The sequence below is a fragment of the Nelusetta ayraudi genome, unplaced genomic scaffold, assembly GCF_046127955.1.
Source record: "Nelusetta ayraudi isolate G7.1 ecotype Tasmania unplaced genomic scaffold, CSIRO-AGI_Nayr_v1 ptg000002l, whole genome shotgun sequence".
Lineage (NCBI taxonomy): Eukaryota > Metazoa > Chordata > Actinopteri > Tetraodontiformes > Monacanthidae > Nelusetta > Nelusetta ayraudi.
The window spans coordinates 10329231-10350699 of NW_027466052.1; the positions used below are offsets into that span (position 1 = coordinate 10329231).

Sequence of the window (21469 nt, forward strand, 5' to 3'; positions counted from 1 at the left end):
TTACATATGGACAGAGTCCAATTCTAAACATCTTTGACATACTTTACAAATCAGTTTCTTCTTTCTCAGTTAACACGGCAACACACTTTGGAATGCTTTCCATATTGAAATTATGTTAGAATACATCAACCACTGGGTAGCCGTTGCCACAAACAGGCCTGGAATGAATTATATTAAATGATTAAATTGATAAATTACAATTAAAGTGATTTGCATAATAATGGACAATTATGAAACACATCAAGGGTCATTTTATTTGAATGTTAGATTATAGCTCAATAAAGCACAATACTATAATACAGTATTTCACATCCCTTTGATAATTTACAGAAATAAGTACTAATTGGATCATACAATCTGAAAATATGCAAACACCTAAGTGTAAACACATTTGGTCTTATATACATACTGTATAGATGTGCTCCTCTCCTGACCCATTTTGTTCACTCAAGTTGTGGTGGGATTTCAAAATGGGAGTGGGCTGCTTCAAGGCAGCAAATGGCACAGCACATCCACCCAAATAAATAGAAAAATAAACTGCCCCATTTCAAACAATACTTACAATGTAGGTACAAAAACGTACCCTGCAGCACAAGTTTTGCAGACAGGCAACATTTATATGTACAATATATTACACTTGACATGCAACGTGTCCCACGGAACACTTCACATTTTCCAGCATTGGTACATCTGCCAAGGATGACGTGTATTTGAAGTTTTGCAAAAGAAAATTCACAGACTCCATGTGTTTTCTCTTCTTTTTGGGAGGTGGTGGGGAGGGGAGGGGGGCCATCAAAGATCCCTTAGAAAATAAATAAATTGCAACAGAAATCTCTTTCAATGCTAAATCACCACATGCAGAAAATGTTGATTTTTCACAATACCATTCACTGACAGTTACTGTTGTCACAATTTGATCACCTGAGGAGCAAAAGAAATTTGGTTTGTGTGCTCTGCATACAAGCAACAGGACCACCTGTAGAATTACACACATGAACCACCAACAGCGCCATCACGTAAAGCTACTCAGCTCAAATGAAAAACTAAACAAAAGAAGAAAAACAACAACTCAGTTGGCAGTCAAGTTAAAATTCCATTCAATAAAGAACTAATTAAGTGCTTGATTTTACATTACGTCCAGTGTTCTTCATTTTCCGTAATCTTTATGATTCAAAAATAGTTCAAAGTGTATCCAAACTGAAAAAATGAAATTAATAGGATGAATAAGACCTGAAACATATGTTATATCAGAAAAATATATGTTGACAGGTGAAATATTGGGAGCTTATGATAATGATAATGGAGAAAATGGATGGAGTCTTTAATGTGGCACAAAAAGACTTTCTGGAGAGGATTCTGGAAAGAAATGATGGATGCAGCATGGAATGTGCACGTACGAAGCAAGAAACGGTCCTGTCCTGAAGCAACCTTTGGATTACACTTTGACTCAAAGCAGCAAAAAACCAAAGCAAAATCTAAAACAAGTTAAGTCCACAAAGCAACAATAAATATATATATATTTCTATATATATTAATATATAAATTACCGCCAATTTACTGTGTGCTCCTACACACATGAATGTTGCACATTTTGATGATTTCATAACGACATAAATCTTTCATATTACATACAGAGACACTGTACCTCCCCTGAAGCAAAGCAAAGACCAGACTTCAAAACGAGAAACACCTCGACACTTACTGAAGACGATGGCGAGGCAACGGCCAGCAGACGCGAGCGCAAAGGGAATCCAGTGGAATCCAGTCTGCTGACGGAAGGGAACAAAGTGTGCGCGTGCAGGCTTTCCATCGACTTGGGTGTCCGCCCGGCTGCAGTGATCACTTTTCGCACGGCTTATTGTGCATGTAACTGAAGAGCGCCTCCAGTCCCTTGGTCGAACACCACAGCTGTTTCAGCATCTGACATTCCTTGTCGTTGACCTCCTCCAGCACCGACAGGAGGATGCTCCTCATCAGGCATTTCGACTCTTCCAAAACCTTCCAGGGCAAACGGAGAGCGTCATTCAGTATCATCAATGACATTAAGATGGTGGTGTTTTTGGACAGTGGGGAGGAAGCTGGTGAGAACTAGCCATTTAAGGTTAAGTGTCTTGCCCAAGGACAACAACAACGACAGTCTGGGATGGAGTGGGATTTGAACCGCCAACCTTTCGGTCATTGGTCAACCTGCTCTACCTCCTGAGCTACAGTTGTCCAAAGCGCTTGGAGACAGCTTTCGTTGAGGATTTTGTGCTGTACAAATAAAAGCTGATATGATATGAATGAAAAGACTGACTGACTGACTGATTGATTGACTGACTGACTGACTGATTGATTGATTGACTGCCCAGCCTGGGACTCACCACTGCGTTGCATGCTGCCATTTCCTTCACGCGCAGCATCACTTCCTGGTTGAACGTGGTTGGCCAGAAGACCTGTGAGACGAGGCCTCGGCTGCAGGCCTCCTGCGCCGTCAGTTTCCTCCCGCAGAACAGCATCTCGTTTGCCTGCCGGACAGAGGCTGAGCGTGTCAAGAAGCGTCATCTATTACAAATAAAGGACGAGACTCGAGGAGCCGCGCTGCTGTGGTGCCGCTCTCGCTCGGTACCCACCAGGGCCACGCCCAGGATCTGGGGGAAGGTGTAGGAGGAGCATCCTGACGGGGTGATGTGCAGGGCGGCACATGGAGTCTGGAACCAGGCCCTCTCGCTGGCCCACACCACGTCACACAGGGGCAGGATGGAGGCGCCCAAGCCCAGCGCAGGCCCGTTTATGGCCACCACGATGGGCTTCTTGAAGTGGATGAAGGCCGACACAAACTCTCTAAAGTGGTCCAATGAAGCAACGGACAGCAACTCGGTCAGGACTGGCGGAGAGACCCGAGAAGCAGCTCTCAGTCTGTCTCATTACCGTACGGCGTCGGCGATGCGGCTGCTCTCTTTCCTGCGGTCGGTGGACAGGCGGCCGATCAGGTAGGACGGCTCCAGGCCGTTGCAGAAAACTGTCCCCACCGAGCTGAGCAACAGCAGCTTGCTGTCGTCGGTGGCTGCATTGCCCAGAGCTCGGCACAATTCCTTCATGATCTGGGAAGGAAAAGTGTAGGAACTAGATTAGTTTATTTACAACAGCATGTTTAGAAAAATAAATAAGACCAAATCCTGGTACGGACGAGCAGACGGAAATGACTGGACAATGATGCTGAGTTTTAACGCTACATTAGAAAACAAAGTACTTCGATACAAAAAAAATGCAATATGGACATTTTCTACTGTCTATCTACTTGAAAAGTTTAAAACTGGAACCATTTGGGTTATGTTTTTTATCGGTTTTCACTACTTTATCCGCTGTTGCTTAAAATAAAGCTGCATAAAGAAAAGTTACATGCAAAATATGCTGCAAAAGGAGGGACAGGAGGTGGGGTTGGATGGGGTGGAGGGTGTCTGTTTTCTGTATTTTCTGTGAAGCAGAGCTTTCTGAAAACCAAGACCTGGCAACCTGTTTGCGTTTGGGTGAAAGATGACATTTTTAGGAAAATCCCACGTGTGTTTGGACAAGGCCCGGAATACACGGAGCTAGAGACTCCCACGTACATGCCGTCTTCACGTCAAGGGTTGGAAAAACCGCCCCCCCGGCCCCCAGCAACACAAGCCCATGACATCATTCCCCGGCCTGGACAACGTGTCCCGTCACGTGACGACACACAACGGCCCAGCGACGCTAAGGCAGCGTGACAAAGAGCTTAAAGTCTCCAAATTATCCACAACCAAATCTCATTTGGCTACACGGAGCCACGGAGGTAGCAGTGGTCCAGTGGTCCAAAATCGATCTGAGGAAGGACAACTGCAACACACACACACACACACACACACACACACACACACACACACACACACACACACACACACACACACACACACGTGGCAACTGGGAAGAGATTATGTGCTTGATGAGACATGTGGAATAAGGTTGAATGGTTAATATGGGTCAGAGGTGATAATCTGATTAAAACGTTGTCGGAGTTGTGCAGATTGAGTGCAGACAGAGATGTGGCTCTGTGTATGTGTGTGTGTGTGTGTGTGTGTGTGTGTGTGTGTCAGTGTGTAGGGGATCCAGACAAGATTTTATTAGGCCAGCTGTCTGCACAAGCCCAACAACGTCCGCTTGATGTTGACAAACGTGTCGCTGATATTAACTTGCAAAAGGCCGCCGCACTGTTCCCGTGTGTTGAGGCTATAATTAATTTCCTACCGCAAAATAAAGATTTACCGCCCTGCATTCACACATGTTCAAACGCAACAGCTCCAGTGCACAGCTGCTGTCAACGTTCGGTTGGACTGCGGTGGAAACGCCTTGTGAGGTTGATGTCGTCCTGCTAAAAAGTAAAACTATATTTGCCACGGCGCAGCTCGTTCAATCTTTAAAATGCATAGTACTGTGCATACATAACTCGATGACATGCAGCTGCCTCCTTGCAGCAATCAAAGTGATTTCTTGTGTTGAGATGCCATGGTGAGTGTTGCCAGGACTTTACTTCCCTCTGAGGGTTAATATAGCCGTGTATGTCTCTGTTCATCGATTGAACAAGTAGAAGAAAACTGTACAGAAACTACATACAAAACTATCATCACACATACAGTACAAGAGCATGGCTGGTGAACAGGGAGCAGTAAAACGACACACACACTCTATGTAGATGTCACAGCACCACAAGTTCGGTACGTGTTCATTTATTCCTGAAGTCGACTAAACTGAATTTCACATGGATGGCTCCTTTAAGTTCAGTGTTCTTTTTTATTTCAACTTCCTCGTTTAGTTTTAGAATTACACGAATCAGGATATTTATCCAAAACACATTAGCTATATACAAATACAAAAAGATTACTAAAAAAAAAATCTGTTCTGAAAAACAGATTAAATACTTTTCTGTTGCGATGTGCTGCTTTGACGTTTAAACCACTTGCAAAAAAAAAAAAGAAGCCACAAAACAAAAGCACATACGCACAAAGCTTGAGCGCACTCAGAGGGAGAACAGAAGAATATTTTTGGATGACTTCCACAGTTGGAGCTCCTCTGCGCACTCTCTTGTCCCTGCGGCTTTCAAAGGCAGGGAGACGGCGAGGGAGCTATCAGAGCTGTGTGATAAGCTCACAGCTTACGGGCTTACCGTTGCACAAGAAAGTGCGCACACGTGTGCACGGGCGGCGCGCAGGGCTTCTCGGGCAAGCTGCATCAAAGCCAGGAGCAGCCGGCCGAAGATCTGAGAGTCATCTCGCAGTGTGAGGGCAGGAATAGCCTGTTTGTTTAGATTTTTTTGATGAACTACAGGGCAAAGATAGTGATGCCTCTGCAGAATCTGCCGAAAGCTCTTGGTGAACTCGAAAGGATCCCGAGCGTCGAGCGAGCAGGGAGGCTGGTTCAGAGCTCATCAAAGTTACCAGCCTTGAACAAAGTGTGTTTATTTACTTCATTTTGCAAGTGGGTCTCGGGATGCACTTGCCAGCTCGCTTCCTTCCACGCTGGCACTGAGGCTCCCAGAGGAACACAAAGAGGAAATAGTGAGGCCTAGCTGCTGCTAAAGAGATTAGCGTGAATGCTGCAGTAGCCAGAATTACCCGTCAGATAAGTTTTGCCATTTTCATATTACAAAGAAGAACCAGGAATGGCACCACAGGCATTCACTCCACAGTGGAAAACAGGTTTTTCCCTTTAGCTCCTGACCGGCTTCCAAAAGTGTCACACCACTAGGAAGCCTCGGGCTTCAGATACCTGACTGGTCCATTTGAACGTGAAAGAGAGAGGGTTCGTTTCATCACCTTCCAAGTTCATTTTGAATGGACCTCTTGCTCCTTTTACAAAGATCTGAATGGGCTCTTGGATCAAAACTTAAGATACATTTTGGGACTTTGGGGAAGGATTCCTCTCATGGCACAGGCTCAGGTCCAACCAAGTCTTAATAATCCCCAGGATTTTTATATTTAAGCTGGAGAAGATCAATCTTGAATTCCGTGCAATAACGCTCGCTGTAAATGAAATTGAAGGACAAGGGAGCCGTAGCCATTTTATCGCTGCTGTCAAAAATGCGTTGCCGCTTGAAGTTGGCCAACTGCAATCTAACAAACTTCTGAAACAATGCCAAAGCAGCCAGCGAAAGGACAATCAAGACAAAAGTTTGATTTTAGATTAAAATCCATTTATATTCGCAATCTGCTCAAGTGTGGCAGCAAATTCCTGAGTATATCGCTGAGAGCAGCTTTCTGCTGATTGCAGTGTGGCAATGAGCGACCAATCAAACGCTGACGCTACGAGTGGATGGTCACAAAATGGATAAAGAGCCATTCAACTGCCACTGTTCCTTTCCATCTGCCGCTTTTTATTACACGTTTTTTTTTGTGTGTCGGAGCTTTGTTTGGTGCAGGTTTGCACACAGGGCCACCCCTCTTTCATGATGCAGAAATCCACTTTTCCATCAGCATTGGGAAATATAGGATGAAAAGAACAGAGAGCTGCAGCCAAATCCCACCCAGAGTTGTTCTTGCCCTGCATTTGTAAGTCAAGGTCATGAAGGTGAAAGGTAATATCAAGCAAAAACATCAGATCATTTTCTTGATTCTATTTGTAGCAGACTTTTAACATTGTCCCAAAATGCACCGCAGCTTTCAGTGCGCACTCTCGCATGCCCGCTACCGTGCTGAGGGAAGAAGAGAGAGGATCCCCAGTTTACACACACTGGGCCTTTGAGCTCATTCACTTTCTGTGTCCTCGTCACGGACTGTAAAAGTCTCCAGAGCCTCGTACTGCTGTTCTAGAATGAGACTTTGCTCCTCATCTAGACTTGGACCAAAGTCTGCCAGTTAGTGACCCTCACTGCCGCCCGGTATAAACGTATCTTGTAAAAATGCCTTTTGAGAACAGCAGTGCAGTTATGGCCCATTTATACAAAATGACAATGGGGTACAGCGATCGACCAACTGAAAGGATTTCGAAGAAGATCTTGTTCGCCATAAAATAGAGATGGGACAACGGCACCAGCTGTGGTCACACATAAAATAAGCCACAAAAAAGCTCAGGAATCAAAGGAAAAAATGGATGCGTGTGTTATTCCACCTCTCACCTCAGGCGTGAGAGCGTTGTTGTCCGTGGTTTGGCTGGAGAGCAGGACGTGCGTGAAGCCCTCCTCCTTCCTGACCACGATGTCGCGGAATCGACAGTTGCTCTCATTCTGTCGCACGTTGTATCTGAGCCGCTTGTCAAACACGTAGCCTTTCTCCTCGACAAGCTTCCGCTTTATTGAGCTGTGTAGATGCATCTTCCCGTTGGCCAGGGACGAACCTGACATCGAGGAGGGATGACAAAACTGGTCAATTAGTCATTTCCAAGTGCAGGTATGAAGATATGGCTCAGGCCACGTTGAATACAACTTTCAGAATATTGTAACAACAAATAAATTAAAAAAATCCAAGGTCCAAAAAGCCAAGGTTCTTGATCAGTAGAGTTCCTGCTAAAACTTTACAATGTCTAATACTAATACTTAAAATAAATAAGAAATGCCTTTTGAATTGTGTTGAAACAATACAAAATATTATATAAGTTTAAATTGGGGAGTACTATTGCACCCCTGCGTCTGAGAAAACTGTGACTTCTTGTGACAGTTTCCTAGTAGCAGCAATGATGGTATAAGTATCTCATTTAATTTCTCATTAAACAATACCATTTCTGAAAATATATATCTGTTTTGGTTAGTTAAAAAAAAACTTTGCTTTTAATAACATTCTTTTCTTTGAGGGAAAAACATTTTCAAATTCAAACAAACAAACACAAACCAAATACAAAATTTTACTTTGAAATGAGCTACTTTCATCATTGCTCAGATGCCTCCACAATAAACAAATTTGACAGATGAGAGCCTGATCTCTGGCCCACTTACAAGCACCTGGAAAAATTTTCTAATTTCTCACATGAGTTTGTTATAATTATTACTTTTATGGCTTCAGTGAAAGCCGAGTGAGTGGCTCTCATTCATGTACCAGCTGGATCAAGGACCAAGACATAGAAACACAGTTCAATAGAGCTTTATCTAACTGCAAGTAAGGCACTGGTCGGAGACAATGATGCCCCTCTAATATCGACACAACTCCCGACTCAAAGAAGGCATAAAGAGTCTTAACATGATGCTTTCAATGGACGCTTAGAAAAAAAAAATGTATTAAGAACTCACAGTGAGAGCACAGAGTCTGATTTGACGAGGCAGTGGGACTCCAACCATCGAATTGATGAATTGCTTTTTATGAGACTTTTGAAAACCAAGACAGATAGATGGACAGACAGACAGACAGACAGACAGACAGATAGATAGATAGATAGATAGATAGATAGATAGATAGATAGATAGATAATCTTGTTTGTATTTTTGAGGTTGGTGAGATTGGTGCACACCTGTAGCTAAAAGTGTGGTGTTTGTGTCGCTGTCCGTAGTACTGAAAAAGGCCAGAGGGGCAAAAACACAAATGCCATTAAACCATAGACGGAAGGTCAGCATCCAACTGCACCTCGTCCCATTGACAATTGTCTTGTTGGCATCCGCACCGTCCGCGAGCCCCAGACACCTGGTTTCTGCATCGCAGCATCTGATACTTTACAAATGCATTCGAGACAGGGAACGTCTCGTCCCTCCTGGTCAGTCAGTGCACGAAAATGTGTAAATGGAGAGAACGACATGTGCCAAAACTAGTTGTTTTCTTCAGCAGATTTCAAATTATTCATATGAACAAAAATGAATAATTCGTCACACAGATGGAAGTTTTGAAAGACCTTGCCACAGATTTGTGACACGACTGTCCCAGCACGACACACCATCCTCATCACGACCATCATCGGAATGAGGGTCGAGTTTTTCACTGCAAAAATCCCAATAAGAAAAAGTGTCTAGCCACGTTTAACTGTCGGCGAGGAGCTGTTGGTAGAGGTGACGCGAACAAGGCCGTGCGAAGACTGTCCAAAAATGAATACTGTGTTCCTGCTCGGTGATAATCCTCCATAAAGGCCACATATACCCATGCTGCTCAAGGACTAATAACATGAAAAATGAAAAAAAGAAAAAAAAAAAGAAAATAATTACACATACACAAACATCTTGGGTTCTGTGAGAGACATATAGGAAAACTATATGGAGCTTCATTTCCGCAGATGGAAATGATAAACATGGTTCACTCACCATAACATTTGCTGCTCTCGTAAAAAAACAAACTGCGGTATTGGAGTGGAAATGGGTCATATACTGGTGCGTATGCATCCCTTATCTAATATCATCATCATCATCATCATCATCATCAACAACATCATCATCATCATCATCATCATCATCATCATCATCATCATCATCATCACAGAGGTAGCTTCATTTACTGACTTTGATGGGGAGTCAGTGAGACATCCTGGATTTAAAATTAGAACGATATTGTTTTGTTCTCCGAGTGCCAAATCAGGGAGGCGGCATCTTGTCTGAAGCTAAAGACGGGGCAGCGGTAATGTCGTTTTGCTGTTTGTAATTGGCTTTATGAAAGCATCGATCACACAGTGCCCCCCCCCCCCGACGACTCCTGTTAGTTGACAAGTCGTTCACAAAAACACAGAACGCAGTCTGACTACCAGAGGCCTCGGCAGAGAGAAAATGAATGAAAATGGTTTGAACATCATCAGTGACTTCAGGTTTGCTGCAGCCTCCCCCAGCTGTCTTGGGGAAGGTGAAGGCGGGCTTGCCAGTTCATCGCAGGGCCACACAGAGAGACAGTCAACCAAAATCAACCAACATTTACAGCTACGGACAACTCAGGGTTCTTGATTGGCCTCGCAAACACGTCTCCATCCATGCAGACAAAGGCAGAAGATGCCGACTGTCACTCAGGAAGGGCCCTGGGTGAGTAAACTGACCACTTGACCTTCACGCTGTGAGGTGAAAGCACCAAGCATCCATCATCTCCTCATACACTATCATTACGATATAATGATACAGAGGTTCCACGTCAAAATTCTCACAGTTAACAACGATCTGAATACGCACATTCAAAAATATCCCGTATTTGAGAATTGGCCAACGTAGCCACAACACACAGGGCCCCAGTTGGCTACAGTTGCAGGCAGTAGAGTCACATGACACTCAAGACTTTCAATGTGACACGAGTTGTTTTGTTTGACGAAGGATGCGTTTACACAAACATCTGTAATGATTAACTTGAAGAGGCACAGCTCTGGACTGTGACCCATGGATGAGATTTGAAGGCGTTATCAGCTGCTCCTGCAGTAAAGGTCCACAGAAGAGCGCCACTAGTCTGGTGTAAAAGTGGGCCTGTATGCTCCACTCGATCCGTGGGAAAAACAGAGGAGTTTGCAAAAATTAAGAGACAAGGCACTCAGAAGTTTCCATCCGAACTGAAGGACACATAACCGCTTCATAAACATAAAAGCCCCGGCACAGCAGACTTTCGGGTTTTCCAAGTCCAAGTTTTTTTTTTTTAAACCGAGAGAAATTAAATATACATTAGGGGGTTTGAGCGTTTTTGAATTAAATAATGTGAGAACCAATGTTTCTTCTCTGGGAATTAAATTGTGTTTTTTTTAATATTGAAGGGCAAAATGATGACGACAATGATGACAATGTGATATAATTAAGAATAATTTCAAGCATTTTTTGTGTTTTTTATGTTCTTTGTATTACTGATATTCTGGATAATGTCATAGATTGTACAAGATAGGCAAATTCAGCCAACTCCTTTTGTTTACAGAGAATATATTGTGCAAATTTGTTCGTCAGTTTTTTTCTATTTTCTTTTTTGTCACTTGACAGTTGACACACAATTTCAGTGTTGTAAACCATCCATTCATTCATTTCTTACCCAGTTCTTTGGTAAACTGCGGCCCGGGTGCATCCGCGTCTGCTAGAACTCCATCCGCCCTGTGCAAAGGCACTCTGTGGGACGCCGCTGCCGCTGCCGTGTACGCCAGGGGCTCCGTCTCTCCGTTTTGGAGTCCATTACACGGGAGAGGGACTCCTGGGTCGAGGAGAGCTCCGCCCAGCCCCGGCACAGGTTTGTAAGTCATGGCTTTGCTCGGCCGTACGCTGGGTTTGCCCGACCCGACGCCCACTTTGCCCGGCTTGTCGATCCCCGGCACTCCTCCGCCTCTCACCCCTACAGCCGGACTGAGAGTCCTTTTCTTTTTCCTGGCCTCCGACCGAGGTCGGGAGCTTTCAACGGCAGATGGCTGACTGGTTATGAGCGACTCTTGTCGACTTTTCGGAACTTTGGGCCGTCTCTGCGAGTGCAGCCTCAAGCTGTTGAACTGGTCGATGAACTCCTCGCAGTGCAGCAGGTGGTTCTCCGGTTCCCACGTGTCCTCCTTGCTTCCATAGCCCTTCCATCGTATCAAGTACTCCCACTTGCCTTTCTTGTTCCGCCTCTTGTCCACAATTCGCTCCACCTGAAGTGCACAGAGACAGATGCATATTTAATGTGTGTTTTTTTCACTTAGCTATCCCATTGGAGGCATATAAAAGTTTTATGGTAAATTTTGTAAGCTATTTTTACAAGCTGTTATCAGAGAGAAACATTTCGGCCAGTTTTGCTGTAGCCCTGTGCTACCCGACTTGCATTTTATTACCATTACCAATTACCATTCCTATTGAGGAATCTGTTTAATTCATTTCACGACCGCTGTTGTAAACTTGCCTTATTTTTTTTCTACCACCCCTCGACTGTTAATGTTCCTTTTAATCAATACTTATTTGCATTTAATACTGAATGGAGCTGTCGTAACTGTCTGAGGCCTATCACGTGTTGTTACACTCGCAGACTAAATGATTAGCGAGCAAAGTAAATGTGAAAATGTAACGCCGATACAATTCAGTGTCTTGTTGTGTCACGTAGATTCCAGCGATGCCAATGGGTTTGTTACACCCATAAAAAGCTTCTTCTTTTTTTTTTTTTAGTAAGTAATGATTTCAATTATTAACTTGCCACCACATTTCCTTAGAGGTTAGGTGAATTAGCCAAGGAAACTCTGACGCATTTAAATCAGCTGGTCACTGTCCATTCATCGTGTATCAGATATCAACCTACTAATTTCCAAGACTCTGTGCTCATTAGTCTCAGGCTGATGTAAGACTGGCGACCTTGACCTTTGACCCCTGAATATAAGACTAATCATCAATCTTTGACAAATCCAAAGAAGCCTCATTTCATCAAACATTTCTTTCGCACTGAACGGACAAAACCATTTCATACCACAACACTTCCACCAACGTGCAGGCATCCATCCATCCGTTGCTTTTCAGCAATAACGCCGTGATTTCTTTAAACTTTTCCCAGTCTTATCTGAATTGTGGATTCAGTGCAACGTGTGAATGTTTAGTAGCAGCCGTAGCGGGAGCAGTGCTGCTAAAGCTGTGGTAACAAGGGCTTGTAGCCGTGCGCTCTACTTTGAGTAAACAGCCTTTGATGAATGACTCGACGGGCGGCTCCAAACAATGTGCCACTTCACCGGGATGCAAAGAAAAGGCAGGGAGAGACTAGGAGGAAGTGCGCAGGATGGGTTAAATGTGCGCGCGCAAAGCGACAGGTCTCCTAAAGCCTTGGCTGAGAGTCAAACAGCACCAACCTGAGCTTCATCGCATGACAAGTATACATTCGGACAAACCAACAGATTAGCATGAGAGTAAATTCATATTTCAAGTCCAAACATTAATACAAAGCAACTTTGTCGTCTTAATTTGTTTTTTTTACTCAACAAACACCATATTTTTGAATGTGCAGTGTACGTGTGGCCGAAACAAGGGAACAGGTCTCCCTCATGACTGTGCCTGGTAAGGGATTTTAGGAGAACAAGAATAGATAAACTAATTCGACGTAATCCATGGTCACCTTCTAAACTATAGGGATGCAAAGATCTGCCCTCACTGGCCAGGCTTTCTTTTAACAATAAACACTTTTCATTGAACAACTTTTCAAAGAAAACTATCCTAAATGTGTCTGATCCTGTTTGGAGCATCACAATGGACTTTCTAACTTAGGAATTGTAAAAGAATTTTCCTAATGTCGATTACATTTTACAGAGTCAGTGGCGGAGGAATGAAGCGTATTTTGGACAGGCCAGTATGAAATGAGATCTTTTCCCAGAAAAAAAGGACTTAAAAAGTAGAATAAACTACTGTTAGAATTTTAACGTATGACTTTATTATCCTGATATTATAGATAGATAGATAGATAGATAGATAGATAGAAAAGGGGGGCCCTTAAAAAGATAGACACCAGAAGATGGGAAGGAAAAGCCGAGTTGCTCACACAGAGCCGATGTCTTTGGTTTAGTAATGCTTTGTGCTGAGGAAGATTGCATATTCTCCCACTGCCAAATTTATCTTTAGCATATACCCCAAATCTATATTCCTGAGAAAGCCAAGAGAGGCATGGAATATGCATCCTTTATCATTCTTAGATTAGGTCATGGTTGGTGTGATCAGTTGGTTGAATGATTAGGTCATCACTGTACCTGGAACCACACCCAAGAATGAGATAAGCTCGTAAATGATACACCCATCCTTAAATCCTGTGTGCCACAGTCTGCACCTCACTATATTTTTGTGTAATTTCTGAGCTCAGTGATGTCACCGCTATGAGTTCCATGCTCGCAGTATGCAGCGCTAAGGGGAAGAACGGTGTGAAGACGAGGATGAGGGCACAGGTTTAGGGGACCTGAGGTTTAGTGTGTGTTTAATTTGTAATATTTACAAGGATCTGTTAGCGTAGAGAAAAAAATAGATGTGTTTTTGTGAGCTGCTGATTTCTAAGCTGCTAATCAAACATTCTATCAAGAGTAGCTGCTCCACTTGTAAAAAGGGCAACGACACCGTACCAGACACCAGCCTATGGATCCTGCTCATGTTTCGTCACTTGACTCTGATTTCAGAGCTGGTGTAAGAAAGGTGGGAGATGAAGTGGGATGTGAGAAAACAGTGGTTCTTTTTGTTTCTTTCCAGTAGACACTCCTCATTTTTAAAAACACCCAGACAGGCATAATTGTTGCGACCTGATCGTGACAAAGTGGAAAAAAACTAAAATGCCTCACTCGGTCCAACTGATCCAACTTTAAGGTGACAGAAGAACAAAGCGGATGTGGCGTCACACATCACATCACATCACATCACGTTGCTGTGTGGCAGTGTGAGTCAGTAGCTGCTGAGCAATCAGTCTACTGCCAGGGCCCCATGAGGGCACAATCACTGAGAAGCCATTCAGGTCCCTTGGGGTGGCACATTTTTAACATATTTCAAAAGAGAGACACTCGGGTCCAGCAAACAACTTCAGATTTTTGTCCTTTGGGAATCACAAATGTCTTTGTGAATAATTGCAAAAAGTTGATGAATCAGCAGCTGCAGAGGGGGGGTGGGGGGGGGGGGACTCTGGTGACTCTGCTACAGAGGGAGTGCAGACACACCAGTTCTTCAGAAAGATCTCTGTCAAGCTTTAAACTTAGCTGACAGGATAAAAAAAAGATATGTAGATATGTATGTTAAAAGCGTAGGCTCACTGGCTATTGTCAGGGGTTTTAAAGGTCAGTCTCACTTGAGACCAAGCTCAGCCGACTGTATCTCAACCAGAATCCAAAATCATTCCCAATGAACAAGGAAGGATGATGTCATTCACATTTCTACATGGTCATTTCCCCTCATATATCAAATTAATGTACACCAGCATTTCAGGCACAAAATGCAAGCAGTTTGGCTTTTATCAATTTGGACATGTAAATGTGCTCAACTGCCATGCATGATCAAAAAAAAAAAAAAATAGACAGAGGTTCAATGATTTATAGTTAAATAGATTAGATACAGCATCCTACATGTTTTACCTCTGCACACTACCTTGCTTTAATGGGTTTGCGTTTCCCTTTCTGTGAGCAATGAATGAGCATTTTCTTCACTGTTTGACTTTAGTAAAGTGAGATTTACACAGAGAAACTGTCACTGTTATTGTGCGTTTTTGTTGTTGGAAGAGAGACATTTAGAGAAGAGAAAGAGACGTTGAGGAGTGAAACACTTGGCTTCGGAAAGAGGACGGATGTTTCGAAAATTATTGTTGAACTCAGTCTCAAAAGAAATCTCAAAAGTGTGAATGCATATATCCGACATAGTTGAGGCTACGCTATCATGGCAGGAGAGATTAAATATTGGCGATTGGTTGTGGACACCAGTGCTGCCGACTGCTAGTGATTTCCTCCCAGGCTGTGACTCCTTCAATCTCAAAATTCAGCCGTATTCTTTTATTTTCTTTTTTTAAAGTCTGGGGACTTCAAAGCCACGAGATTACTAGCGGCGTGTTAAAAGGACAGCTGCTTGCCATCGCTTCATTCACCAGCCTCTGCCCATTTGTGTGGAGGAGCAGTCCACATAGGTTCATGAGTCACACGTGAACTCCAGCTTCATATATTTCAATACTTCATATCGTCTGTTCATATTTTTCAATTTATCAATTGATCCCAATCTCATGCACCCAGTTTGTCACATGAGCAGTGGGCACAGGCCAGGGTTTGAGGGAAAAAAAGAGGCATAAATGGATACAAAAGGCTGAGAACTGGTTAGATATGTTGCGAAATAAAACAAAAGTTTAATCAGAGAAAGTAAATGTGGTTGCAGCGAGAAGTTGCAACCAAAAATTGTATTCGTTTATTTGTATTACTTTGTTTTAGAACTGTTATGACCCTGTTTAATTGCTGCTATTTAAAACTCATTTTCTAATTGAGTTTGTTCCACCTGCCACGCCTGATGCTGAAACACAACACAATGAACCTAGCCATTTAACACAATTACATAGATTAAGTGTCTAAAAGTATAGATTTTTTTTCAAATGAGTCAAGTCAAACAAACACTATTTGTGTAAACACATTATTTGTAAAGAATGACGTTAAAATGTGGAGTGGTTTCAACACACCTTATGTGGTAATTTATGAAACATCATAATTGGCCATTGCAACACTGGAGAGTTGTCAAGGGACAGAACTTGAGCCTCAGTTAATCTAATAATTATACGGCGTAATATGACAAACGCTGTAGTGGATACGGCAGTCATGGGCAGCCAATGTGGTCTATCTGACAATATGATGCAACATGTTTCGGATTTAATTGCCAAAACATCACGAATCCTCTACCTCATTTTCCAAGTCAAAGCTAATACAAAGGAGCGTTGACTCACGCAGTATTTCCTACTCAGCCCCATAACACAGTAGACTAACAATTAGCGTCCGTAATTGCCGCGTAGGAGTACTCTGCAAAATTATCATTCACAGGCCTGTCATGAATGTCAGTAGTTATAAACCTTTATGACTAATCCATAGAGTTAATGTTAAGGCTTTGTACACACAAATATATTTTGAAGCATTTGGGCCTTAGGATCATGTTGTGTCTTCACCAAAACTTCTATTTTTAAATATGCATCAGTGGGAGGACTTTTTCATTGGAGTACTAACTATGAAGACACAATGCAGTCATTGCTCAATGCGCCTTTTTCCACTGTACCTTCTTTCAAAAAGGCCTAAAAAGCAACTCAGCCAACTCATTAGTCCACATATAGGAATCACTTTATATTGTTTAACTTCAGTTAGCTTACTAACTTTTCATTAGATTTCAAAAACCTGCTGCTGTGGCCCTCCACCAAATAAACGTGTGCCTTTTCCAGGTCCAAGGATTTTTTTCTAGTGGTTATTTCACTAACAAGAGCCACACAGATATTAGTGAGCACATGTCATACAACAAAGTGTTACAAACACAACGACAGAAACAAAAAAAACCCAACAACAAAACAAGTTTCAGACGAGAATGAGCCAGTGACCTGCGACACCGGCTGCCATCATTCAAATTGTGACGTCTGACAAAAGCTGGCATGTAACAGTGCTAGCCACTGAACAATTACTCCAGAAAACAAAAGGATGGAATCGCCGCATGGTAGCCAAACATGAATACAGTAAACGATTCCCTTGAAACCAACTAAAAAGGAGTCAGAGACACAAAACAAAAAGGGGAGGACGAACCGGGATTACTTGTGAACTCAACGTCCATCCCGACATCAAAGACATGTCTGTGACAAAGAACAATAATAAGAATAGTAAAGGAAGGCAGGGGCTGGCTGTGTCTCACTGCTCATTGTTTAGTTATCCTACCTGACTCATCTGACAGTGTCAGTGGTGTGAGCAGATACTGTTATCTGGTGTCGGACACACGCAGAGGGGATTTTCAAGTTTGACACTCTTGGCAAAAAATAGCTTTTTTTGGGGGGAGACGCGACACATTCTTATCACTGGCTGGCCTTAGGAGGCGAGACACTGCCAGCCCAAGTGAACACCATCAGGTGACAGCAAGCGCACACGTTGACACTATATACACATGTATATATAACCCCAAAGACAGTGGGTTAACTTGGTGACTTTCTGCTATGTGTGCGAAGGCGATGGTAGAAGGGTTTGGACTTGGACTTGTTCATGCGACGTTGAGACCCTCACAAGATCGCAAGAACAGGTCCAGTTGTTCCCTTCTACTTTCAGATGACCTGGATGACAGAAAACCTTCACAGACACACGAGGATGATGTCGCGCAAGAGGGGCGGCGGGACCTTGAGCAACTTTTCTCACGGATTCTCAGCCACAGCCACACGCACAAACACACACAAAAAGCCGGGCTCGCGCACGCGAGTTGTGTGCCCGGGGACAGCCACCCCGCTGTCGGCCGTTGGTGACCGATATCTCTCGGCATGCCCGCGCACCTCCGCGACCAGCGCGTAGAACGTTCGGCACGTCGCCCGCTCAGCGCCGCTGTCACTTTACCACCACTTCCAACTCGGCGACTGGCGGAGTTGTTGTGTGTCCGGAACGTGTCACCTCGCCTGCTCGCCAAACAGTCGGCAACAATCGCGTCCAAAGTGTGTCAGAAAGCGACGTAAAGTCGGAAGCACACGCCGACAGGCGCTGTCTCCGCGGAGCTCGCCAGGGGGTTAGTTTCGCCCTGTTAAAGGGCTTAGTACACCGCTTTTTACATACGCGACGCCCTCCCCTTTACTTCCTAATTCCATTATTCGTCAATATTATAGAGCGCGTCTCTCGGACGAGCTTCTATCCTACCTCGTAAAGGTCTCCCGAAGCCATTCTGGGGTGCGGACTCCGCCGGCGCAGCCTTCTTGCCTGCCTTATTTGCTGTTTTTGAGGACCCTACTCTGTCGCTGTTTCGGCGAAAGCCCCGGTACGGTAGACGGGAATTAGCGAGCAGCCTTGTTATTCTGAGCAATCCGCAGTAGCAGATCAGCAGACAGTGTCAATCGAGCCCGGCGCTGTGCGATAGATCGTTCCACACTTCGAACAAACAGCCGTCGGGGCGGTGCTGTTTACCCCGGCCCAAGTGTACGGCGGAGAAGAAGAAGAAGGAAAAATAGTCCCCGGTTACAAATGGTCTGCTCGCCGGAGCACTTCTGCAGCCCAAGTTGTCAGCGGGAGAGGATAGGCCTGATGTCCTGCCTGCGTTTAGACACCAGCTGAGACGGTCCCTTCCTGTGACCCACTGTAACCTCGAGCTCGAGTCCAGCCTCAGTGACTTCACAGAACATTCAGAACCGACTGGCACATTTTTAAGAAACCATAGTATTGATTTCTACGGGGTTACAAATTGGTGTCATTAATAAAATTTAGTATTATTCAAATATTAGAAATGTCAAATTTTTTATCTTTTTTTTTTTTTTTTTTTAATCTCATACACTGTGCATGCTGCTGTAATTAAGCAAATTGTCCCAGTGTGTGATTAATAAAGCATTCCTATATCCTTATTTTTATTTAATGTTGGATGTTTGGAGTTGTTTTTGTTGTTGTTGTTTTAATAGCAACCTTATCGATCCCCCAAAAAGTTGTATTAATTAACACAGGTGTTTTCTGTGTGGACCCCATTCCATTAAGGTAAGCACAAACAAACAATGTCATTGGCTTTTCTTGCACCTGTTGGTTTACTGGTTTAAAACTGCCACTCTACAAACTGTTGATTTCAGTCTACGTCTTCCAGCAATGTCCTGTCAATATGACTGCTGTCTGTTGTGAAGGACTATTAACGTAAACTTGTCTATTCCAAAATGCTAAAATAGACAAGCAATTAAGGCCTGTCCAATTTCCATTTTACATGTGCCCTTTGGCACCAGATAATTGAATTTGTCTCACAAAGACACTGTTATCACCCCAACGTGACCAGTAATTGATTTAGCATATTGTCATGAATTATTGATTTGTGACTGTGTAATCTTGGGGGTGACAACATCTCCTGTAAGTGAAAATTTACAATGATGAAACATAATACGCAGAAGCGTGGAGAGGGATGTTTATGAGCTCCTTTGACATAATACATTTGCATCTTGGTCTCATGTTTATTCCTTCATTTTAATTCTGATGAAAACAGAACCTACTGAACAACGTAGCTACTGGGAAAGACATTCCACAATTCCACAAATTAATCAGTGGTTGATAGGAGAGAAAATGTATCTGAGCATACTTTTTTCCCCCGACAGAAAATGCCATAATTATAGGGCAAAATGCTCACAAGACATTCAGCACATTATGCAGAATAGACAGACCTTCCTGTGTGTCACAATTTACCCATGATTCAGTGTAAATGTATTTGTGCTTGATTGGATGCATTTTCATTAAAAAACAGACTTGAAGTTAAACTGTTAATATACTCAGTTGTTAATCCTGAACCTAACAAAATGCTTTTCTATTGATGAGTAATTGCAACAACAGTGTAAAGGCCTGGGAGATGACACTTGCCATCTTGGTCCTTGTCAATAATGTAAACTGTATCACTCTTTTGCCTGTTTAATGGACCTTTTCAGAAGTTCACCCTATTTATAGCACCCGAAAAAGTACTGTTACAAGTTGAAAACGATTGCTTTGTCCTGCATAAATTAAAAGTCGTTAATAGAAGTGTGGGGAAACCTGTCAAACCAGGATGCCTTGCTAGAATAGCTCTGATTGATGCATAGGAGGAGACCAATACCACACAATGAAAGCAAGAAATAAAAATGAAAGAAAACTCAGTTCAGTTGCTTCACACTATTACATATTCAGCAACATGGCTCCTATTTCCAGATACTGAAGTGACAAAATTATGAATATGCCCTCTGAAATTGTACTTTGTCTTGAATGCTGAATTTACTAGCTGAGAGATCCCGTGTATAGACTATCTGCCCTGAGACTGGTAGGATGTGGGTTCGATCCCTGGCCGCGTCATACTGTGAAAATGGTACCCATTGCCTCCCTCCTTGGCACATGGTATTCATAGTTGGAATTTGGGGGTTAGATCACCCAATGATTCCCAGGCGCGGCACCGCCGCTGCCCACCGCCCCCTCAGGAGATGATGGGTCAAATGCAGAGGACAAATTTTTGCATCCTTTGATGTCAAGAGTCAGTCAATAAATTTGCGGGAAAGGAATCCATCCTTCCTTTCGGATTTTAACTGGAATCTGCTGAGAGGGTTTTGATTAGTGAATCATATTTACGAATACATTTGAATTTATTTAGTACCTATGATCCCCCCTCCCCCTATTTATTTCAATTCAGAGTTGCACCATGTATCGGTTAGAAGAACTAGGATAAAGGAAAATTGCTCAGTTACCACACTAGATTTGACTGATTTCGCTATCAAAATAATTTCTACCTAATCAATAATTAATAATAATAATAAAAAAAAATCAACACCCGAGTTGAAGACATAAACAGAGAGTAACTCTGACTCAAAAACTAGAAATCTGTGACTGCATAGGATTTACACCAGGACACATAATGAAACTGGAACAGTTCATTGGTTCTGTGATTCTTCACAGATCAACATCACATTTTCACACAAGTAGAATAGGGAACATTTTGAGTCACAAGTATTTATTTGGTCCAAACAATCCAGGCTGAGAAGGACTGAAAGAATCGTTCTGTGTGTTTACATGATAAATTAATCAATACCGATTAGGCAGTAAAAAACACCCGTCTACTAAACATCTACTACGTAAAAGTTCAGAGCAGTTTTCTTCACGTTAAACCTCAGAGAAGCACACATATTTGACAACAGTATGGGGGATTTCCAAGGCTGAGACTTTTCTGAAAGCGAAAGACACAAAGAGAAAGAAAAGGCACCGAGACGAGACTCCTACCACTGTTGTCTTCACTTTTGGAACGCACTAAAGCCGGCTGCTGGGAAAAAGAGAGTCCTTGGACTGCACTCTTGCCACATGGTGGCGCTTCTACCGGCGCGCGGCACAATTAAGAAACAATCAGAAAGAGGTGTGCGAATGGAAAAGTCTGCGACAAACACTTACAGTTATGGCACAGTAACCGGAGAAAGTAACCCAATTGAAGTAACGAGGAAGGCTAAAACAGCTTCCAGAACGACAGGACGGATGACAAAGGCCGACT

At 43.2% G+C, this 21469-nt stretch overlaps 1 protein-coding gene across 2 annotated transcripts; it reads right to left on the reverse strand.

The window, feature by feature from the left end:
- Window positions 1-228: 228 nt before the first annotated feature.
- On the reverse strand, window positions 229-18565 carry LOC142886377 (chromodomain Y-like protein 2). Of its 2 annotated transcripts, none has more exons than XM_076023491.1 (7): window positions 18151-18565; window positions 10890-11472; window positions 7112-7329; window positions 2911-3083; window positions 2613-2823; window positions 2364-2507; window positions 229-1998 (listed from the first exon to the last, which is right to left on the reverse strand). In XM_076023491.1, the coding sequence occupies exons 1-7, from the start codon at window positions 18172-18174 to the stop codon at window positions 1840-1842; spliced, it is 1512 nt and encodes a 503-aa protein (XP_075879606.1). In that variant the 5' UTR covers window positions 18175-18565; the 3' UTR covers window positions 229-1839. The 2 variants fall into 2 exon arrangements, with proteins under 2 accessions (XP_075879606.1, XP_075879596.1); XM_076023481.1 differs by lacking the exon at window positions 18151-18565 and adding an exon at window positions 17068-17127.
- Between the last annotated feature and the right edge of the window lie 2904 nt (window positions 18566-21469).